At 32.3% G+C, this 19,212-nt stretch overlaps 1 protein-coding gene across 1 annotated transcript; it reads left to right on the top strand.

Annotated features, from left to right (window-relative positions):
• The first annotated feature begins 15,644 nt into the window (after positions 1 to 15,644).
• Positions 15,645 to 17,310, top strand: LOC112279704 (uncharacterized). The gene is made up of 2 exons (XM_024514381.3): positions 15,645 to 15,896; positions 16,001 to 17,310. The coding sequence occupies exons 1-2, from the start codon at positions 15,645 to 15,647 to the stop codon at positions 17,027 to 17,029; spliced, it is 1,281 nt and encodes a 426-aa protein (XP_024370149.2). The 3' UTR covers positions 17,030 to 17,310.
• Positions 17,311 to 19,212: the final 1,902 nt, after the last annotated feature.

Genomic DNA, 19,212 nt, shown 5'->3' with positions numbered 1-19,212 from the left:
AAATATTTATTTTAATTATTTAGTTGAAAACAAACAAAAACATTTCAATGAAGACCAAAATCACTAAATGAAAGATAAATCTTATAATTTGCTTGAGTATTAGTTAGCCACCTTTTTTAACCTTGATGCTAATATTCTAATGCTAATATCTCTTGATTCTATTATCCGATTGCTCTAAAACTTTGTACAATTTTAATTTTTTTTTTTATTAATATAGAAATTTTATCTCTATCTAATTGATAATTTTTATAAAATTTTAATAACCTTCACTAGTCTTCTAATATCCAATTTTAGAGACTCCATTACAGCTTTTCATCAATCTTCAAATGAACCATTTGATCAAGCTCAAACTTATGATATATATATTTAATACAAATATGACTATACAACTACAATACTTCATCTATAGATTAGTTAAAATTCTACTAAAATTCTCCAAAGTATAAATTTTTTATATTTAAAAAAAATTAACTTCACCTAAAATAACCTTGTCTTTGCAAAGCCTTTACAAAGTCATTAGAAACTCAAATTATTTCAAATTATTATTCAAAGAAACTTACTATAGTTTTTTTTTTTTTTTTTTTTTTTTTTTCAATACTTACTTTCTAATCAACAAAAGAATCCTTGAATTATTGTAAATATATAGCTTTGTGCCTTAAGGTATGATTTTGATCTTTGTTTACAATCAATCCTCTTTACATATTAATCCTTAGTTTCTTAAAGTAATTTTTGCCATAAATTATTCTTAATTTTTTTTAATATAAAAATATTTTATTATTTTTCTTATCTACTTTATTTTATGTCGTTTATGGCTGTAAAAAGTCAATAGAAGCCCATTATTTTAAAAAGCAACATTAGCTTTTATTTATTTTATTATCTCATTGACCACTATCTATAGTTTTAAGATAAATTACTACAATTTTTTCAATTAAGTTCTTCTATAATATAATCTTTATTTTTCTTTTATTTAATAGTTGTATTATAATATAATATCATATTTTCTAAAGAATCACTTACTAACAGTTCAATCAAATTAATACAATAGATTAGAGATAGTTATTAACAATATTTTTCTTTTTTTGTTACTCTTCTTAATGCATATATGGGAGAGAACAAAGAAATGCATTGAAAAAATAAAGGACTTTTTTGGAGCCTATCTTGCCTTTGAAACTATAAAATGTTCATTGTAAAAAATTAGGTGGATTCAATGCTGCAAGTATAGACTTAAGAAAGACATCAAGCTTATATATTTGAAAGATGACATGGTAACATTGATGATTGAATGGATCATAAAAGTATTAATATCTAGACAATCAAATCTTTAACTCATGTTCTAATAGAAGTAGGAGATTTCAACTATATGTTGGCAAGTGATGGTTCTCAAGCCTCACTTGCGTCACACTCCCAACTCATCAATACCATTGCAAATCATTAACATACAATTGGGTTGAGGAAGCCTAACAGAAGCTCATCTTAGAGTCTAGAATACTAAACTTGATCCATCAATTTTTTTTATAATAGTATAAAAGATTAAAATATAATTGAAAAAATAAAACATCATCAAATACTATATATTTAACACAATAAAAAATAACACATAAATTCATAAGAAAAATATATAGATTTGTAAAGAAATATAATAAAAAATAAATTATATTTCCTTATATATATATATATAAATAATATGAAATCTCAAATTTAAAAATTCAGAATCAATTGTAAAAATACGAGCATAGTTTGATACTAAAACTAATTTTCAATATAAACTCAATCTTAATTTTTAAATATATAATTATAAAAATATTTAAATCAAATAAAAAAAATTATAAAAAAACAATAATTCATAAAAAAATAAAATAATAATTTTATTTTTTCAAAAATACAATTAATATTAATATACATTTGTATAAATTTTTTTTTGTAAGTTCTATAAATTTCAAAAACATAAATAACTATACATCTCTATTGATATTAAGAATTTTTTTAAAAAATATTACATGATTTTTTTTAAAATATAATTATAAATATTATCTTCTAATAGTCTTAACTCCTAGATGATTCAATTTATTTTTTAATTATGCAACAATCGCCACATTTTAGTCATTAGTTAAATATTAATAACAATATCTTTCAAGTATACCAACCATTGATATATTCTCTTCTTTGAATTATTCTAATTTATTTATTTTTACTTCCAAATTCATATCTCTCTTGTACTGCAAAATATCTACTTTTTATTTACTATAACAATAGTAGATTGCCTTTTTTTTTCCAAATCCTTACCAACCTTGTGTGGTTTGTATGCATGTAAAATTTGGACATTGAGTTGGTGAAATATTTTTGAATAACTTTGTAGATTTTGAGATTAATTTAATACTTAGTTTGAAGTATATGAGGTTTTTTGTGCATTGAAATCTTAGAAATTGGAGCTTGAGGCTTAGTAAGTTTTTCTAAGTTCTTCAGCTATTAGTAGATTGGATTGAAGTGAAATTTTTCATATGAATACAAGATTTGATTCCTAATGTTTAGGTGAAATTTTAAAGCAATTCAATGGTTTAAAAAAGAGATATTAGTGCTTGAAGTTTAGAAATCTACTTAGAATAGGAGGTCGTTCAACACTTGATTGGATTATCTTGCATTTCTCTTAATTGATGAGAGAGATCAATGTCATCTTACTTGTGTTTGTTTCTAACTAAGATTTTAAAAATTATGCAAAATATGAATTGATATTAAAAATTCCATCACTAGTTTTTGAGATTTTAATTTGCTATTGGATTTATTAAGAGTTTTTTTAAGATTTAGAGTTTGATTAAGATTTCCTTAGGTTTTGGTATAGGATTTTTTTAGGATTTAGGAATCCTTAGGATTTTCTCTAGGATTTGACCTAGGATTTGATAAAAGAGATATAAAAGCATTGATTAAGGATTATTTAACTTCACATAAGATTACAACAATAGAAGTTACAAGTTATGGTATTAGAATAGATCATGATGGCAAACATGATTTTTTTGGAAATATTGTACCAAGTGGACTTTGGTCTTCTTCTATTTTTACAATACAAAAAAAAAGATGCTATGGGAAGCATTGTTGAGGATTGCTACTGTAATTTGTGGAGCTATAAGTTGAGAAGATTTTATGAAAGCTTTGTTAGTACATGTCTATATTACTAAAAACTAATATAAAGCTTTAATAAAATAGAAGAAGAGGCAAGATTTTAAAGAATCAAGAGAAGAAAGTACTTTCAAGAAACAAACTTGAAGAAAGAAGGCTTATGAGATGACTTCACAAGTATTACCAATGGAGGATGTTTTGACAACATTGAAGGAAAAAACAAAGAATATAAGAAATAAAGGTAAGTTGTCAACATACAAATTACTTTATGATATTGAGGCAACAAAAAATTTAAAGGGGGTTTTTGAAGAACATATATTCAATGCTAAGTTTGAGTTTACATTGAAGGAGATTTTAGATATTACTAAGAAGGAATTTGATGATATCATTATTGATAATATTAAGTGGAAGAGACAATTAAAGGGTGAAGTTGGATTAAATCATGTTATTGATGCATGCATATGTAAGGATGAAGAAGATAAATTTGATAATTATTGCAAACAATCAACAAGTAAGGAAAAGATTCATAATCAAAGAGTATGTTTTGATAATTAAAATAATAAAGATAAAGAAGTTTCAAGTCATTATATTCATAAGCATTGAACTAGAGCAACTATAGAGATATTAATAAAGGTTGGAAATATGGATGCATCACTTGTTACTTTGATTGATCACAATTTTGAGATAAATCTTATATCTTAGGAACTATATATGAAACAAAGATGGCCAATTGATATGAAGTATTAATGGACAATATAGGTAGCTAATAATATATGAGATGAATCATAAAGTGCTTGTTTAGATGTGAAAATTCAAATTGGTGACTTTGCAATGGTGTAAAATTTCTTTGTTTAAAATGCAACATCTTATCATTTTATTTTGGAGCAATTATATATTATTGCAACTTGGATGGAAATAAAGATACTTAATGATAGTTTATCTTATATACAAATTTTTAGTAAGAATGAAAGAAGGGTAGTACAATTTTTGACTATGCCTCTGAATTAATAACAAAATCAAGATAATTTTAAGAAGGATCCATTACCAAAAGTTGTTACAAAATTTAGAGATTTTAAAAAAATAATACTATAAAATAAGATTATAGAGGTACTAAATGGAAGGTACTCTTGCAAGATGTAAATTCCTTTAATACCAAATTTATTAGAGTTTTTGAGAATGGATCAGATGCAAAAAATGAAAAAATGATTTTACACCAATTATGAAATATGGTTCATTTGGTGCATATCGAAGGATGAGCATGTTTAAAGAGGGAAGACATTGTGTTGTAACACAACTATATGATAAAAGTATAATCCAAAATGAAATTTTAATTAATATCTAATCATTTTGGTTTAATAAAAATTTAAGATATTTAATAATAGCTTTTATAAAGGTTTCTTAGTTTATTTTTTTCTCTTAATAACTAATAGATTAAAGGTTGGTTAATAATTTTATCTTCTAAACTATAGAAATTCTTTTATTATCTTAAAAAGGCCATAAATAAGTAAAAATATAATAGAATAAGTAAATAATTAATATAGTTGACAATAAAATTAAGTTGATGATAGGATTGGGCTAAAAGATTCCTAGGTTAGATTGGATTGATATCCAAGGATTGATCTTTTGTAGGACAAGATCAAAATCAAACCTCCAATTACTAAAATAATTGCATAGGAAAAAGTATGGAGGCATTTGGAAATTAGTGATTGGAATTAGAGAGCTAATTGGAAGTTCATTCTAATGGCATAAAGTTTTTTATTATAAAAATTGGAATGACTTTACAATTGTTGTTCAAAAACAAGGTTTGTATTAGTGACTTTGAATTTATGTAATGTAATTAGGCCTAACACTTTATCTACTTCATATAATTGATATTAAATTTATAGTCTAAAATTTAAAAGTACTTAATTGATTGAGTATGCTAAGTATATGTAATTTTTTTTTTTAATCTAATGATGCATTTGAAAGATATGTGATTTTTGCTTTAAGAAGGTATCAAAAGTTTGTAATTTGAGATTGGATAAGATTTGTATGATATCTAAAGATCTATTAATTGGAATAAGATGAAATTTGATAAGATATTAGAAAACTTAAAATTCATCCTACATACTAATTTTGACCTAAATTTAACAATTGAAGAAGAAAAAATTGCTATTAGAATATTTGCATCAACTTTTGAATTGGTAGTATTATTATACGAATTTTCTTATTTAAAAATACACGAGATATTTAATTATAGAAGATAAAGTTGTATTATATAAATATCAAAAGAATTCTAATAAGTATCAAGGACATGAATCTCGAGGAAAGAAAATCCTTAACACACTCTTGTATCAATAAAAAGAACTAAAAGTCACCCAAAGAAACAAAATATTGAACTAGAATAGCTATTGCAAAAAACAAGAAGACTAAAAAGTCTTAGAATAAGACTAAGGATTAGAAAGGCATTGACAAGAGTGAAGAAGGCTTCACTCTTGCTTCCATATATACTCTCTAACTAGGAGCTACATGGCAATATTCTTTAAGACCTCCAATATGTGTTGATTTTTCTAGCCACGTGTTAACTTATAAGACAAATTATCTATGTATGTATGACATAGTTAGCTTGTTTCACAAGCTACTATATGGAGTTAACTTGTTCTACAAGCTATCAACATGTGGTCAACTTGTTGGCCAAATTTCTAACCTAGAAATATATCTAAAGTCAAAATCACATCTATGAAGCTTATAATTAGGTAATTTTGATTTTTCTTATAAGCTCTAATCTTAATCAGTGAACTTTGGCAAACTATAACTCCTAATTTGACCATCTACTTTGTGCAAAATTTTTATAAAAATGCCACTATAAGTCTTCTATATGCTTAAAAAAATTCAACTCAATCCAACTTATAAATTGTAAAAAAAAAGTCCAAAGTTTGCATTGATATTACTTGGCCACCAACTTGAAAGTTGATACAAATGTTCAAGTAGTGATTTCTCTTTCTTTTATTATTAACTTCAATTCAAAATTAATATATGGCTTCCTCTCAAAGTCCTCTACCAATATATTAAATTTCACATTGAGCTGACTTGTAGATCTTTAGATATCATAGAAATCCTATTTGACTCCAAACTATCAACTTTTAATATCTTCTTGTACCAAAACTCAAATATCAATCAATTATATTATTAGATCAATACAAAATTTTATATACATTTAATAAATCCAATTAATCGAGTGATATCAAATTTTAAACTATAGATGAGACAATAATTGTACAAACTAGCTAAAAATACTAGCCCTAATTGAATTCCATAAATTCTAAGATACCAATGTAATTCTTTACTTTTAATAGTAATTGTATAGTCATTTCAAATCCTATAAAAATAAGCCTTACACTTATAAAATAAACTTAAAGCTAGCTCATGAATTCTAATTGCTGATGTTTAAATGCATTCTTATTTTGCCTCAGGTAGCCGTTTTAATTGCTAGAAGTCTGATTTCAATCCTATTCCACAAATGGTCAAACTCCAAGTATTAATCCAACCTACCTAAAGAATTTTTTAGCCCCACCTTACTTTCAACTTAATCCTAGTATCAAATATATTAATTATTTATCTCTTCTATTGTATTTTTATAAATTTATGGCATTTTTAAGGCATTAAAAGAAATTCTATTGTAACAAGATGTAGATAAGATAATTATATAGATAATTAGAACCATAGAAGTTTCTAGAATTGGGATTAGGCTAATGGACTACATAGGACCTATCGTAGAACATTCTAGAAAGAATTTAGGGTGGTTATTTAAGTCGGACCTACCATAAAATCTTCTACAAGAAAGCTTAGGGTCGCTATCAAAGTGGAGCCTACCATAGAACCTTCTAGAAAAGGAGTTTAACACAATTATTTAGATGGAGCCCACTACCTAAGAACATTCTAGAAAGTCTAGGGTGGTAGGACAAGATATGAGTAGAATTGGCTAGGGCTTTTTAGGGCATCTGGTCAAATATGGCTTTGGAATTTTTTTCTTAGTAAAGTTTGATTGTACATCTTTTTGTTTAGATCTATTCTGTTCTATTTTTGTTTACTTAGTGTTGTCTTCTATGTCCTATTCTATTTAGTTTCATTTAATTTTATCTTATTTTGTGATGAAGCCTTATGTTATTATGGATTGAAAGGATCTTAGATTTTTGAGTTAGTCTACTCATGTTTCATTGGTATCAAAGAAAGTGTTAGATTGTTTAATTTTGGTAGCATGTCAATAGTCATCATTTAGTCCAAGGTCAGTTTTTGTGGTTATAGTAGGTACTTTGTTGAAGCTAGCACAAGCTATTCCTAAAATATCAATTGGGAGGTGAGAAGGCATTATAATAGTGGAATCTAGCAAAGAAATTATAATATGAGATATATGATAGAGCAATTCCAAATAGAGGCTCAAATATAATATCTTTTAGGCCAGATAGCTACTTTGCAAGGACAAATAGAAGCCTTGAGGACAAGAGAGTCAACATTTGCTAGGTTGAAATTTAATAAGCTTAGTACATACTTTGAAACTTCAAGACAAAAAGATATATGTCAATGACTCTTCAATATGCGATAATACCTCCAACTATCTAGGACAAATACCATTGAAGGAATTATATATGTAAGTAACTATTTGAGAGATGTGACAACCATTTGGTGGCTACATTAAATTCAAAGTTATGGAGTTGAAAGTAGATTTTTTAATTGGAAGGAGTTTGAGACTAAGTTTATGAATCAATTTTGGTCCATCAATGCAGGGAAGATAGCATACGATCACTTAGCAAATCTTATACAAGCTAAATTAGTGTAAGATTATGTCTTCTAATTCAAGTCCCTATATCTCAAAATTGGCAATGTTTCAGAGGTAGAGATGATGGATTGATTCCAACGAGGTTTGAAACCTAGAGTCTAATAAGAGATAGAACTAAGGAATCCATAAACATTTGAAGAGTCTAAGAAGAGATGGAGCTAAGGGATCCATAAACATTTGAAGAGTCAATTTAGATTATAGAGAGGGTCGATTATAGATTTTAGAAATCATAAAGCATGATCCATAGTACAAAGTTCTATACCGCTGTCGTGTTGTGGTTCGGCTACTATATGAAAATAATGTAATTATGTACTTAATATATAATTTATTAAGTAACATGGTAAGAGCCATGTTAGTAGATTTTAGTTGGTTGTAGGATATAATTTGATTATTACTTTGAGAAGAGGTTGTTTAAAAAGGCTACTATAGAATTTTTATAACTTTGATTTCTTTTTCATAGTGGCTTTTAAGATTGGTTTAGTTCATAGTGACTTCTAAATAATTAGAATCACCTTTGTTAGACATTGGTGACCTTTGAAAACTTCTTTTGGATTTTTTATTTGGTGTCAAAAAGACTCATTGTAAAAATCTTATAAGAAAAGGGATGAAGAAGGGGGTTTTGGCAGCAAAAGGATTAATTAGGGCACCAATATGAATGAATGGAGATGAAAAATAAAAATCTCCATTCCTATTGGTCAAAAATCATGACCAATGGGCTTTGAGGAGGCTGCCCGAGGCCATATTAGGGATTAGGGTTAGTTTCTCGAGGCCATTCGAACTTTGAAGGCTAGGGTCAGAAGGTTTAGGTTTTTGGATATGGTTTTGGTGCAAAATTTGTGTCATTTGGGGTTTGTATGAAGAAGTTATAGGCGCTCAAAATTAAGGTGTAAGTTTTCGACGTACTGTCACTCTTTTGAGCATACCGCACGCGTCGGGACAGCAAACGAGGATCGGCGACCGGATTTGAAGAGAAAACTTTTTCGGCTACAGTTTGTGCATACTGTTTATCGAATTCCAAGCTTTTATGAAGGAGATATTGGCAGCTGAAGTCAGCGCTTGATATCTAAGGGTAGTAAGTAGCCCGAATTACTTGTGCTTGTGATTTGAGCTATATCTTAGACAATTTGATGAGGTTTTAGCTCAAAATTTTCAAGATTGAGTGTAATCTTGTTATAAAGCTTTCTATACAAGTTTTGTGTGATTTGGAGCTTGGGTTTAAGAGATATAAGGAAAATAGTTTTCGGGTGCTTGTAAGTTAGGGTTTTGTGCACATGCTAGGGTTTCTTAGGTGCCGAACGATCGGTGATAGATGTACGGTTCAATTTTTTTGTGGTAAAATTTAAGTATAGCATCTAGCTTATGTAGAAATTTGAAACAAAGTGAACGGTTTGATTAGCTTTTATGAATTTTCAAAGTCTAATGTAAAAAGGTCCTTGGCGGGAAGAAATATATTTTGAAGAATTTTAAGATATTTTGAATTTTTATACAAAGCAAGGAGTTTGTTTTTGGGAGCTAAGGTATTATATAAAAAAGAAACCTAAACTCTCTACAGCTAGATACCCGGTGTATTCCCAGATAGAAAATCACGCCATACGACACCGCTATCTAATATTATAGTAGAACAACCAATACTAATAGAAATTGATGTCTTATAAGGATCATTGATACTAAAAAGATGACAAATATTAGTGAAAAAAAAATTATGTTTCTATTATAGAGAGCTAGGCCATTAGATTGGAGGTTGTCCAAAACATCAAAGTATAAGTATAAGACAAGGCAAGTTCACAATCTCAAAATTTATTAAGTCGATAATGAATCAGAGTAGGAAAATAGAGCTCCCTAGTAAAGGCATTGGGGGCTAGTACTAGAGATAGCTATTGTCTCTCAAAGACAAATGGCATAGCCTTAGAAAACTATAAAAAGAGTTGACTCGTACTTCTAATGAGACTACTAAGAGGACAACCATGTTGAATGCTTATAGATTGTGTTTCTACAAAAAATTGCATCTCAATTAAAATTATCAACCAACTTAGAATTAAAACCAAGGAAATAAAAGGAGGAAGTATATACCTTATAAATGATCGAGAGAACATATTAAGTGAGATGTGTGAAGAAGAAACCTTGAGATTAATGGACACATACTTCTTAAGAGAGAGATTTAAGGTAACAAAGCTAAGATATGATGTTATCTTTGGTATGCTATGGCTGGAGATGAAAAATAAGTAAGTTGATTGGATAGTATGGCCAATCTCTTTTAAGGATAGAAGACACAAGGTGGATCTTTGCACCTCTACATCAAGTAATAAAGAAAGATAATCTACCATCAAAGACTTACTTATAGGGATGACGTTTATGAAGAAGCAACTACAATATGAGTAATTAATATACATGGTAGTTCTAAATCTTATGTTAGTGGTGGGAAAGATAGTTGAAAGGGTAGAATGGGTAGAGCAAGTCATACAAAAATATCAAGATGTCTTTTCAATCAACCTACCTAATAGTGTACCTCATGATTGAGATGCCTCCTTTCAAATAGAATTATTGTCTAGAGTCAAACTAGCAAGTTAACTAATTTATCACCTAGCACCAAAAGAACTTAAAGAAATACAAAAGACATTGGACGAATTCTTAAAAAAAGGCCTCATTTGAGAAAGAACATCACCATAGGAAGTACCTATATTCTTTGCACCTAAGAAAGATGGTGGACTTTGCCTTTGTATTAACTATTGAGGTCTCAATAAGCATATTATTAAAAATGCATATACACTTTTATGTATAGATGATCTTCTTGATCAACTTTGAGGTGCAACCATCTTTAGTAAATTGAATCTTTGGAGCGGATATTGGCAAATACCTATTACAAGAAAGGATGTGGAAAAGACAACATTTTTTACGCTCTATAAGTATATTGAATGGCTAGTTTTATTTTTTGGTCTCACCAATGCTCTAGCTTCTTTCATGGGTCACATGAACAGATTGTTTTGAGACCTTTTAGATAAGTATGTAGTTGTCTTCATTGATGATATCCTCATATATAATAAAAGCTTTGAAAGGAATGAATAATACCTACAAGAGATGCTACGTTGACTGCAAGATAGTCACTTTTATTACAAGCAATCAAAATGTGAACTTTGGAAGTCAAAAGTCATTTTTTTGCAGCATGTAGTGTCGTCCGAAGGCTTGAGAATGAAACAAGATAAAGTAAAAGTAGTGGAAGATTGGCCAACCTTCAAAGATGCTTCTGAAGTTTGCTCATTTTTAGGCCTTGCTAGATACTATTGCCATTTTGTTCAGTGATTTATTCATGTTGTTGCCTCATTGACAAACCTATTGGAGAAAAGTACTCTATTTGAATAGAAACTAGAGTAGCAAAATGCCTTTGATAAGTTGAAGGATGCACTCATTACTGATCCAATATTGCAATCGTATGATCATAACTTCCCTTGTATGCTTGACATTGATGCTTTCGACTTTGCTATTGGAGCGGTCCTTTAATGAGATTTTAGTAGGGGCCTTCAACATGTGGCATATGAATCATGGAAGTTCAAAAGGAGAGAGCACAATTGCTTTGCACGTGATTAGGAGCAAATAGCGATTATACATGCTACAAAAGTGTGGCGACATTATGTATTGGAGAAGCCAGTGGTTGTTTAGATTGACCATTGATCCTTACTACATGATTTACATCTGAAAAATATGAAATCACAGGATCATCATTAGAAAGAATAGTTGCACGTTTTTGATATCTAGCTTGAGTACAAACAAAGGAGACAACATATTGTACCAGATAGTTTATCACGAAGACCAAACTTAAAGAAAAAATTAAAAAATAAGGTAGAAGTCACTACTATTAGTAGTATCATTTTAGATCTAACTAAAGAGGTAGAATGGAAGGAAGCTACACAATAGAATGCTTATTTCAAGATGGTTAGCGATCAATTGAAGATGGATAATATACAATATTAAGATTACACTCTTAATAAAGGCTTGTTCTATTTCAAGAAGCAAATTTATATACTTGATAATGCTAAAATTTGGACGTACATACTTCAGGAAGGACATGACATCCTAATATTTGGACATCTAGGATAAGAGAAGATTCTAGAACAGATCTCAAGGACATGATTTTGGACAAGTTTGGATTATGATGTTCAAGCCTTTGAACGCTTTTGCGAATCATGTTAACATAATAGAGCATGCAATTCAACATCTCTTAGATTATTGCAGCTCATTTTGCTATCCACGGCACGTTAGGAGCAAGTGACTATGGATCTTATTACGTATTTGCTGTAGACGCTTCATAATCATACTGTAGTTGGTGTCTTTGTAGATAAAATCTTGAAGCAATTTCACTAGGCCACAATGCACTCGGATATTGATGTTCCAATGCTTGCACGAGCCTTCTTTGATATCATCTTTCATCACCTTGGATTATTTCATGTCATTATTTCAAATTGGGATCCATGCTTCATGGAAAGTTTTTAAAAAACCTTGTTTAAGCTACTAGGCATACAACTTGTCATGTCTACAACCTTCCATCCTCAAACAGATGGTCAAACAGAGTGTGTAAATTGGACCTTAGAGGATATGATATGGGCATTTGTGGCAGTTCTTCATAATGATTAGAATGAATACTTGACATCTTTGGATTTTACTTATAATGATAGTATTCAAGCAAGTACTGAATATTCTCTATTTTTCCTTAATACCGGTCAACATCCAATTATACCAGCAATTCTCTATTGGCCTATTGATACCAACAACCAAACAATAGAGGAATTTATACAATGGCTTATAATGGCCTTATAAAAGGTACGACAATGCTTCCTTATTACTTAGAATTAATAGAAGCAGCATGCGAATAACTATTAGCAACATAAGACTTTTTGGGAGAGTGATTAGGTATTACTCTTCAACGCCAACTTGCCACTTGCTACATCAATCCAAATCCGTAAACTAGCACCTCGGTGGCTTGGAAATTTTTGTATTTTTGTAGTAATATGTGATGTTGCATACCACCTCGAGCTTCTGCCACATATTGGGGTCTATTTAGTCTTCTATGTTTTGGAACTGAAGGAATTTCATACCAAGCCAAAACACTTTCCGAATCAACACCAACTACCACCACCACCAGTTGTACTTCATGACCAACAAGAATATGAAGTAGACAGTGTTTTGGAGCATTGCTGCCTTTGTCGTGGTAGTGGACGTCCATAACTTGAGTACAAAGTTTGTTGGAAAGGTTATCTCATTTACGATGCAATGTGTGAACCTGCACAAAACCTCATCCATTGCCAAGAGACAATTTGGAGATACCATCGAGAGCAAAACAAGAACGTTCTACATTAATGGAGGTGAATTAACTATAACAAGGTATAGATAAGATAATTATATAGATAATTAGAACCATAGAAGTTTTTAGAATTGAGATTAGCTTAGTGGACCATGTAGGATCCACCGTAGAACATTCTAAAAAGGATTTAGGGCCATTATTTAGGTAGATCCTACTATAGAACCTTCTAGAAGAAAACTTAGGGTGGCTATCCAAGTAAAGCCTACCATAGAACCTTCTAAAAAAGAAATTTAAGGCAGTTATTTAGGTAAGGCGCACCACTTAAGAACATTCTAAAAAGTCTAGGATGATAGGATAAGATATAAATAGGACTGACTAGGGCCTTTTAGGCTTTAGACTCTTTCTTTTAGTAAATTTTGGTTGTGCATCTTTCTGTTTAGATCTGTTCTCTTCTGTTTCTATTTGCTCAGTATTATCTTTCATGTCCTATTTTGGTTAGTTCCTTTTAGTTTTATTCTAATCTATTTTATTCTATTTTTTGAGGAGGCCTTATGTTATTGTGGATTGGAAGGATCTTGGGTTTTGAGTTAGTCTAATCATATTTCATCTATAGTCTGAAGGATAAAATTATTAACTAATATTTAATCTAATAGAGATTAAGATAGGAAAATAAACTAAGAGGCTTTTATAAAAGCCATATCCAAATGTATTGAATTAATATTGAACCATGATGATTAAATATTAATTAGAAATTTATTTGTAATTATATTTTTTCCAAATAATTGTATTACAATACAATAATAGCCAAGTGGCATCAATGTGGTTTCTTTGATATTTTCTCATAATTTTTAAGTTAAATTAAACAAAAAAAGTTTGAGCATATAGAAGACTTATGGTGGAATTTGTCTGCAAAACTTTACACCAAATAAAGAATCATAGCTTACTAAAGTTCACTAACTAGAATTAGGACTTACAAAAAAAATTAAAATTACCTAGTTATAACTTAGATATTGGTATAATACAACTTTACCTTCTACAATCATGTAACCAATGCATTTTCAAACAAAACAACATGTAAAACAACATTGGTATTGTGCTGAAAAGTAGCATAATATGTAAAAATAATGTGAAATATTATAAAAGTTTAGATTGTAATTTTTTTAAAAATAATATAATATAATATATGTAATAAAAAAATATATAATAAAATATTTATTTTATTTATATAAATTTATATTTTAAATTTTTTAGTTAGAAATAAATAATATAGGATTTATAACTAAGAAGTTTAGAGGGCTTTGAAGTCAAAAATATAATATTTTGACTTCTAGGCATCTCTTGTAGATAGAAAAGATGATTGATAGAGAACTTTATTTTTATTGGTTGAAAGTCATGTCCAATGGGCTTCAAGATATTATTTAGGACAATTCTAAAGTTTGGAACTACTTTAAAGCGACCCATTTGAGGCAAGGTAGACCATTCAAAGAAAGACAACTCATATAAAGTTTGAAGGTTGGATTCAAAAAGCATTTGTTTTGGACTAGTATTTGGAAAAAAGAAATATATAATTAGAAATTGTAAAAAGAAGATAATATTTTTTTTGAAGTTATTGTGTAATTTTCGTACCTATTCTTATTCTATTAAGCATAAAAAGAGTGATAGGAAAGCTATAATGAATCTAAAAAAGAAATTCAAAAACACACTTGCAGAGCTACATTTTATGAAAAATAATCAAGATATTTCAATAAAGAATGAAAGAAAAAGAGCTATTGGAATTTAATATTTAAAACTAGAATTTCTAGGTGAGTTGTTTCTAATGGAGATATTTGTTGTTGCTGTGTCTTGAGACTTTGGATAGATCTAAATTTTTTTAAATATATAAATAAATAAATATATGTGAATTACTTCTAAGTTAGTTACAATAACTATTTGATGTGATACATATTAGACATGTTATTAAAATTTGCATATTAATATGAATACATGCAACTTAAAAAATAATAATAAATTATTACATATAAATATAAAGACCAATAAAGTACTATTTGTTAAAATTGAAAGATGATCAAAACAATACATCGCTTGCCACAAATGTAACAAACTTTGTGAGTATTTTCTTTTTAACATGCTACATAATAGATGTAAAGTTATGTATATCAAATGTAAACCATAAATATGATTTATATTAAATAAATGTAATTCATGCTAATGAATAAGTTGATGCAATATTAGTAAACAATTCGGATAAAATAAGAAATACAAATATCATATGGTTAATAAAATTATGATTCTATTTTACAATGCATAACATTTTAAAAATTCATGGTTTTCAAATAAAATAGAACTATAGCAATATCTACTTCACGGGTGAGCACCGGTCTGCTGAAACATGCACGGTCGCAATCGGCACACGTCTGATGCAACATGGACAATCCATCGCCTTCGTTGGGACCCTGGTCAGCCTTTGAGCCTCCTCCAAATTGGACAATTACCATGCAATCGGCCATTCTGCGACAGAAGCCAAGAGTTGTACTCTCTTTTAGACTGCGAGACATCATGCTCGGTTCACAGCTTATCCGAGTTTCTGAAATCTCCCGGATTGATGGGCGAAATGGGGGCGCAAAAACCTTCACCACTACCTTCTTCACGGGTGAGCACTGGTTCCGAGCATGGCAGGTGACCGCTGCTACTTAGCGACGAGAGCAAAGCCATGGTAAGTCTCCAAGATTGTATGAAAATGCCAGCATCCTCACCTTCGGTGAATCCCGACGCACCCACAGGTCGCGTGGCACCATGTAAAACTGCCCACCTCTCTCGAGTCACTCTGCCACGAGTCTTCCCTGTTACCATCCTTTGTAAAAGCGTCTCTCGCTTTCTTCCTTGCCTGCCACATCCCCTTCTCTTCGGTCCGAGTTGTCACAACTGCTCGCTTTGACACTCCCACTATAACTGGGACCTTGCCCCCGCTTCGATTCAATCATCGAATGTTTCACAGACAATCTCTTCTCGAATCCTGTCGTGTTGATAACTCTTGTGAATTCCATCTCTCCTCACAGCGATTGCGTGAGTGGCATTTCCGCACGGATTGTTCAGCTACAAAGACAACCATGGCCGCCACGATGATGTCCCATATCGCATGTGCGAAGCTCGGAGGATTGCAAGCTCTGCCAACCCTTAACAAGTTGGCTGGTGGTCGGATTGCAGGAACTCCGAGGTTGATGACCTCCCTTGCCGGGCGTGTGCGTTGCGGCGTGGACAACGGTCAGGGTCAGGGTCCATTGGCGGACGCCAAGGCTGTGGTGGACCAGCAGACGAAGAAGACCATCACCAAGGACGACATCATGCGGAACCAGGAGAGCAACGAGTCGGAGAAGAAATCGGTGTTCGGCACGGAGCCGACGTCGGGGTCCTTCTACCCACATCCCGAGGTCGAGAGAAGGCCGGAGACGGGCGACAAGTCCTTCTTCAGCGTGTTTGCATTTGACGGAGCCGCACCCGAGGTCATCAACTGCCGTCTGGCAATGCTGGGGTTCGTGTGGGCAGCGGTCGCGGAGAGGCTGACAGGGCAGACGGTGTTTCAGCAAGTGACGAATGCCGGCCAGCCTGGTCTCTTCTACTTCCTGGCTGTGGTCCAGTTGTTCACGTACGCCTCCATGGTGCCCATCATGAGCGGCGAGTCGACGGACGCGCGCAGCTTCGGCCCTTTCACGGCGAAGGCGGAGCGATGGAACGGGCGCATCGCCATGCTGGGATTCTTGGGCCTCGTCGTGACGGAGGCGTTCACCCACTCTGCCGTCTTCGGCATGTAAATTCGCCATCCTGCGGGCGCGATTCAAGATCCTTCGTGGATCCGGAAAGTTGTACATATGTGCGCGCGCACATGTGAGTTAGCTGGTCGACGATCATTCACTTTCTCACTCATCGACATAGCGATAGAATGAGTTTGCCAGATTGAAGTACCTAGAACAGCGTGGAATCACGGCTGCTGCTGCTGCTGCCGCCCGTGGAGAGAACTTGTACATTACTCCTTGAGTGTAAAGCGTGACCAACAGTTTGTATAATCTCCAGCTAGAAAGTTGTCGGTTTCAAGTGCTGCATTTAGTTGTGGAATGTTTTGGCAAACTGTGACATGGAGCTTTTGTTATGCGTGAGCCGCTTGTCGAATGTCACTGTTGCTGCAGAGTCATGGAAAGACGTCGGCTGTGCAAAACATTTTGGAGTTGTCCGGCAGTGCGAGTAACTGTTTACCACCATGTGCAGCCGTCCGCTTCGATCTATTCGCGAACAAATGTGCACGCATCTGTGCTGGTGTTCTTGTTTGCTCCACAGCGAACAGACAGAGTGGTTCATCTATGATGGACGCGGTGGATGGAATCTTCGCCCGTCAAGTGAAAGACGACATAAGACTACAAACTTCACAGACCTGGGATGGAGCTGAATAACCGAAGCCAAACATGCGCTCGTGGGGAAATTTTAAGCGCGTTCAGTGTATTTACCAACCACGCAGCCAGTGGTTCCAATCTCAGCAATTCTGTCGCATTAGCGGTCGATTTCGAACATGGACGAGTTCCCTGTCAAGGCGTTGTCGCAGTGGCCAGCGCGTCATCGGCGACACACCAGCAGCTCGACAAACGACGAAAATCAGGCCGGTACACAAACCATCGAATGTGCCCAACAGCGGCGGCAGGACAAGATCGGCGATCGCCAGGTTGTGGCCATGGAGCCCAAGCGGTCGGTGCCGGATCGCCAACGAAAGCCGTACCCGAAAGGCGATTTTATCCTGGAGCACAACCGCCGTCGATGAGCTTCGGCAGTGGGCTTTCACCGCCTGGCAACGGAGTCGCAGGCATCGTGGATGAGGATGCAGGGCGAGATGCTGGCGGCGGAGGAGCGAGACTCCAAGTTGGGGACACTTTGATCCGCTGTTGGCTGCCACATGCCGCCCTCTTTTTCTGATTTGGCCGCAGGTCTCCCCGCCACATCCTGGCTTCACCATTGGACATGGCTCGCATCCGGCCATGTACTCGACATGTGCATCGACGGCGCTGGCAACGAACGGGCCTGGCAGGGATTCTGGTCCAACTGGTCGACCGGGAGTGCAGCGCCATTCAAGCGGATCGCAGGAAGAGTTCACAGCGCTCGTTGGAACTCAAGCAACGGGATCACAAACTTCGGTTTCCAACTCGTGACGCTGACCTGCTGCTTTCGCCGGTCTGTCGGTTAGCCGTGATGTGCTCTACAGAGAAATTGATTGTGTGGTATTCGTGGTGATTCAGGCAATTGTTGTGGGCAGCAGCAATAGTTGCAAGGATTAAAAAAATATATAAAAGAAAAGAAAGAAAAAAAGAGAAAAAAAAGGTACAGTCATCTAATACTCCTAAATTACAGGATAAAATACCCAAAAGCCAAAAAAGATGTAAATATTTCATGTGGTCATAAATTGATTAAAAAATAAAAAACAAAAAAACAAAAAAAACTAAGAAAAAAATAAACAAACAAATACTTCATATCAAAATTAATAAAAAAAACTTAATCATGTAAGATATTAGATCAAAATTAAGAGTCTAAGTAATATTAAATAAGGACCACTAGTGAAAGAAAAACCTAAAACATAGCATAAAGATTAAAGATTCTAATTAAGTTACTTCTAATAATAAATTTAATTTTTTAATATTTAGATTAAAAATATTTTTAGCTCATAAAAGTATATAATTTCTTGATTATTATTTCTTAAATTAAATAAAATTTATTAAAATATTGAAAAATTATTAAAATATATGATATCTATAATGTAAGTAGATGACCAATTAATTAACAAGTAGAATAGGCCTCCATAGAAGAAGAAAATATATTAAGATAATATATTTTTACACATAGTTTTAATATGAAAAATTAGTTATGTGAACAAAGTATATATATATATATATATATATATATATCTATATATATATATAATTAAAGTAAAAATTTATTTAAGAATTTCAATTTATAT

This window comes from Physcomitrium patens, chromosome 3 (genome assembly GCF_059467195.1).
Source record: "Physcomitrium patens ecotype Gransden chromosome 3, ASM5946719v1, whole genome shotgun sequence".
Lineage (NCBI taxonomy): Eukaryota > Viridiplantae > Streptophyta > Bryopsida > Funariales > Funariaceae > Physcomitrium > Physcomitrium patens.
This window is presented reverse-complemented; position numbering and strand designations above follow the sequence as displayed.

What these genes read in the sequence shown, in the direction of transcription:
- LOC112279704 (XM_024514381.3), top strand. Translation starts at nt 15,645, where the DNA reads ATGGACAATCCATCGCCTTCGTTGGGACCCTGGTCAGCCTTTGAGCCT. An exon ending in ACTGGTTCCGAGCATGGCAG is followed by an intron (nt 15,897 to 16,000) that starts GTGACCGCTGCT and finishes ACGCACCCACAG; the next exon opens with GTCGCGTGGCACCATGTAAA.